Genomic DNA, 4359 nt, shown 5'->3' on the forward strand with positions numbered 1-4359 from the left:
CCCCCCCCCCAAACACACCTCTCCAGTGCATGATAGGACACCTGGACTCCACTCCATGCCCTGAACAGGCAATCTTGAGCGTGTTAAACGCAGTATCCTCAGGTATCCCTACCTGTATTTCAAGGTGCTCAAAGAGGCGACTGGTCAGTTTTGCATTGAACCTTGTTTCTGCTGTGTATTGTTTTCTATATTTGTCAATGTGACAGTACTCTGCGTTTTTGTACCCTTATTTAAAAGCTCAGACTTACCCTCAGGTGGACGATTTGGTGGAGGAAATCCCATCCCACTTCGTCAAGGAGGTTGAGAGCTATGGACAGGAAAGATTCTCAGGCACTGATCCAAGATCAGTTTGCCTAATGCTAATACCAGCCTCCATCGACTTTGTGCATAAAAAATGATACTGACTTATCTTAGAGGGGAATATTTATCCACACAAGAGACTGCGTACATCAGTCTGGAAGTCGGCCATATTGGCTGCTGAATTCTTTGTGTAGAAACACTAATGTGCCTCAGCTTGGCCACTGTGTTTGTGCAGGACCGTGAATAATCCCAGCCCTCGACACCTTGGCAGCTATATTGCTATATTCTCAGGTGGAGTATTGCTGTGTGGCCTAATCAACCAGGGCAGTGCACCTGTTTACTTGTAAGGCATGACTCTGGCATCCATAATTTGATGACTTGTGTCTTGGTGCTTCATTCTCACATCCTGCACAATAAAATCGCTGATCTGAAGAACATGTCATGGAGCCAAGGCAGCTGTGTGGCTTTTTTCTGTGTGTTTTTTTTCTACTGAAATAAAATGTAAAACCGGCTTTTGATTGGTCCTTCCTCTACATTGGTAGTTGCAAATACCTATCTGTATAAGTTCCTGGTACTCATGTAAAATATATTTTTCTGTTTCTGCTCAGGAACAGGTTTCTTACCTTACTATTGATACTCGCATGAGGACACCGGAGATAGTACTGCCACATCTGAAACAAGCTCACAATGTTTTCATCTTATAAAATGTTTGTAACGTATAGGAAAAGTGCATTGACCGTAGAAACAGTAACTATTTCAGGCGACATCATATTGAGGCCAAATTATATCCCTTGAATACGTTGAGAACTCAAAGGTTAGTGTAAGGTACTGTATACATCGAAAGACAATGGGTTACATTTATATCCTCTAAATTGCATGTCACAATGCAATCTAGAGGATATATAACATAATACTACATAATCACATTGCTAAATACCATTTAGAGGATGTATGTGGAACCCAGTGTCCTTTTGCAGGAAGACTTGCATAAGCTGGCGTTAACAATGTTAAAACAACTGAAACAACTGTGATAACATGAAATGCTTTTAAGAAATATTTTTATTGGTCTGGCTGTTACAATGTGATGTGAAATGAATCATAGAGAAGGGAATCGGAGGCAGTCCGTTCCCCACGGCCTGATGGCTGAAACATGGCTGAGCTTGGGAGTGACGCAGGTCGAACGCTGTGCTCCTGGCCACACGTGGTCATCGGGTTTAACGCTGACGAGCAGCGGCGAGGGCACTGTGTGCCAGCTGCTCAGAGTCCCAACCCTCAGGTCAACGCTCTTCGACAGGTCAGCGGCATCATTGCTGTCCCCTGATTGCGTGTGTGGGTGTGTGTTTCTGTGTGTATGCTGCAACCCCTGTACAGTCAAAGACACTTTGTCATTCAGTTACAGGCTCTTTAAGATCCTTTAGAGTAGGTGCACTGCACCATGGAGATTTGGCTGGGTGCAGCTGACAGAGGCTGTCCTCCCAAATGACAGCGACAGGAACGAGTCTGAGAGGAGCAATCAGGGAGGGGGTGTGGCCCCACCCCCAATGCCCTGCTCCAATCCCTCTCCACTTCAGGCACTCTCTGGGGTATGTAGGGGAGCGGGGTTGGAGAGTTTGGACCGGCTGTCCGTCTCGAACGCCAATGCAGGACTCCCTAACAGGGTATATGTGTCCATGCCACGCCTTTGGCTGTCTGTCTGTCTGTCTGTCTCAGGCACGCTCCAGGTCTTTGTATTTCTTGCGCAGCACAGACACCTGATCCTTGAAGAGCAGGGGGTCAAAGCGGAACTGGGAGTGGACCAGCGGCATGTAGCCAAACCAGCTGGCGAAGGCGTTCACACACTCCTGTCTCTGAGTAAAGTGCTCCGGGTTTGACCAGGGGGCGTTCTTCACTCCCTGGGGGGAGAGGAGATGCAGTTAAGTGGATGTTAAACACCAAAATGTGTCTTGGTAATATGTTTACCTCAGCCCTCTGAAAGACTGGTGTGATCTCACCTATGGTCTGCTCCATATAGATGCAGAAATATTTCACTAAAGTACACACATTCCATAAGGTCACTTTATGATATTAACAGCAATTAATATATGGTTAAGTATCAAATGCACTTGAAGTAACACATTTATTTAAGCAATTTACATTGAAATTACATAAAACGGATTAACACTTAAGCACTTGGCTTGAAGATGGTGCTGCGATCGCCACTGTCTAAGCTCCAACTGTTTGCAGTGTTCCTTGCTTGCTGCACTGAGGTCTGCACTTCTTTCTGCTTGATTAAAAATTGTTTTCCACATTAGGCTAACCCAAACAACTCCCCTCCGCTCTTCATTTCACCGCATTCTGCCCTCATTAAGATTGTATTTTTGTGTCTAAAACTGATTCACATTTTATCTTTTTGGCCAAGAAAGGCCAATCACAGCTGCATTAGATCAGTGATTGGATGTCAGACATTAATGTTAATGTCAATGTTTCTTAAAAAGGCTGGCCAACCCGGGTGGCTTTTGATGACATTTTAAAAAGAAACTTCATTTGCACTGTTTAGACTTTCCTAAAGAGATTGTTTCTAAAATCTTTTTTTAATTAGGAGAACATGTTCATAATTATGAAATGTTAGAAAGCGGTTTATTTTCAAATGCTTCATTAACTGATGTATACCAGTATAATCTTACTTGTATGATACAGCCAGATGTACTCTCACTCACCATCAGATATAATAGGTATGATCTTACCTGTGTGATATGATATAGACAGATTTAATCTCATCTGTGGTCTAGATCAGACAGGTTTTATCTTGCCTGTGCTATGTGGTATAGACAGGTGCATTCTCATGCTGGATGTGAGACAGGCTGGGATAATCTCACCTGTAGATTTGGGATCTCTTTATATTGTTTCCTCTGGGCCACTTTGATGGGTGGCAGGTGAGTGACAGACGACACCAAGAAGTTCATTAAGATGTCCTCACAGTTGGAGGTGCGATCCACCAGCGCTCGGAGTGAGGGAGGCAGGTACTGGGAGAACAGGTGATGGTAGTACCTGAAAGATAGGGTACAGGTGATTGGGCATGGCTGAGAGAAAGGGAATAGGTGAGGGGTATGCCTGAGAGAGATGAAATAGATGATTGGGAATGGGATCTGCTGAGAGTGAGCCTGTGTGTGTGTGTGTGTGGGTGTGTGTGTGATACATCGTGTCAGTTTCTTCTGGAAAAATGGACAGTGTCACTTGACACCTGAGAGCATTACCTGTGGTAGAAGGCAGCTCCGGTCAGTACGATAGAGTATTCGTTGGTCCACTTGGAGGTGTACCCCCAGACCTGCTTGACAGGGTCCCAGAAGTGGCTCCGGGGAGGGTACCCCACAATTCTCTCAGGAAAACTGCGCCACACCAGGAAGGCAAAGTTCACCTGAGTGAGAGCATAGACAGGTCACCTGAGACATGCTGTACTAGAAAAGGGAAAACTCAGATATGTCTAGGTCTGCTTAGTCTGAGACAGAGAGGTTAAGTACCTTGCCTGAGGCTACAACAGCAGCCACCCACCTGGGAATCCAATCAGCAACCTTGTGGTTATTCCCACACGTTACCACTACACCAAACTGCTGTTTCAGACCCATATAAGGTTTCAGTAGCTCTTATGGAGCTGGTAGGGATTATCATGTAGTTTTAGAGGTTGGGGTGTCAGTTCATACCTCACTGGTCAGCAGAACTGTATCCTCGTCCAGGCTGAGCACTGCATCTGTTTCTATAGCAACATGAGGGAGGAAGCGGCTGCTAGTCTGAAAGTGTGAGACAGGAATGCAGAGACATGCGGAGAGGAGAGAGTGAGAGAGACAGAGTTTGTTATAATTAGTGTTGTAAGCTGTATCATTATGTTTGGTAGCTGATACTGGTGAGGGGAGGGGAGAGTTCCACACCAACCTTCCTCCTGCCGTCCGTTATAGTCAGAGGCACTGGCATGGGGGGCCACTTACTCCTGGGAGGGGGTGGCTTCTCACTGTTCCATAGGATGATAATCTGGGTGGGGGGACAGACAACACTGTCAAAACACACACACCTACAGGCAGACACACA

At 45.6% G+C, this 4359-nt stretch overlaps 1 protein-coding gene across 1 annotated transcript in view; it reads right to left on the minus strand.

Moving 5' to 3' along the window:
• Positions 1-1811: 1811 nt before the first annotated feature.
• Positions 1812-4359, minus strand: part of ext1c (exostoses (multiple) 1c) — a 34981-nt gene continuing 32433 nt past the window's right edge. Inside the window, exons 8-12 of the mRNA XM_036515890.1 lie at positions 4207-4302; positions 3978-4064; positions 3534-3694; positions 3156-3327; positions 1812-2192 (exon numbers count right to left, since the gene is read on the minus strand). Of these exons, the coding sequence (XP_036371783.1) occupies positions 2007-2192; positions 3156-3327; positions 3534-3694; positions 3978-4064; positions 4207-4302 (702 nt within the window). The 3' untranslated portion in view covers positions 1812-2006. The remainder of the gene's footprint in view (positions 2193-3155; positions 3328-3533; positions 3695-3977; positions 4065-4206; positions 4303-4359) is intronic.

The sequence above is a fragment of the Megalops cyprinoides genome, chromosome 21 (assembly GCF_013368585.1).
Source record: "Megalops cyprinoides isolate fMegCyp1 chromosome 21, fMegCyp1.pri, whole genome shotgun sequence".
Taxonomy (NCBI): Eukaryota; Metazoa; Chordata; class Actinopteri; order Elopiformes; family Megalopidae; genus Megalops; species Megalops cyprinoides.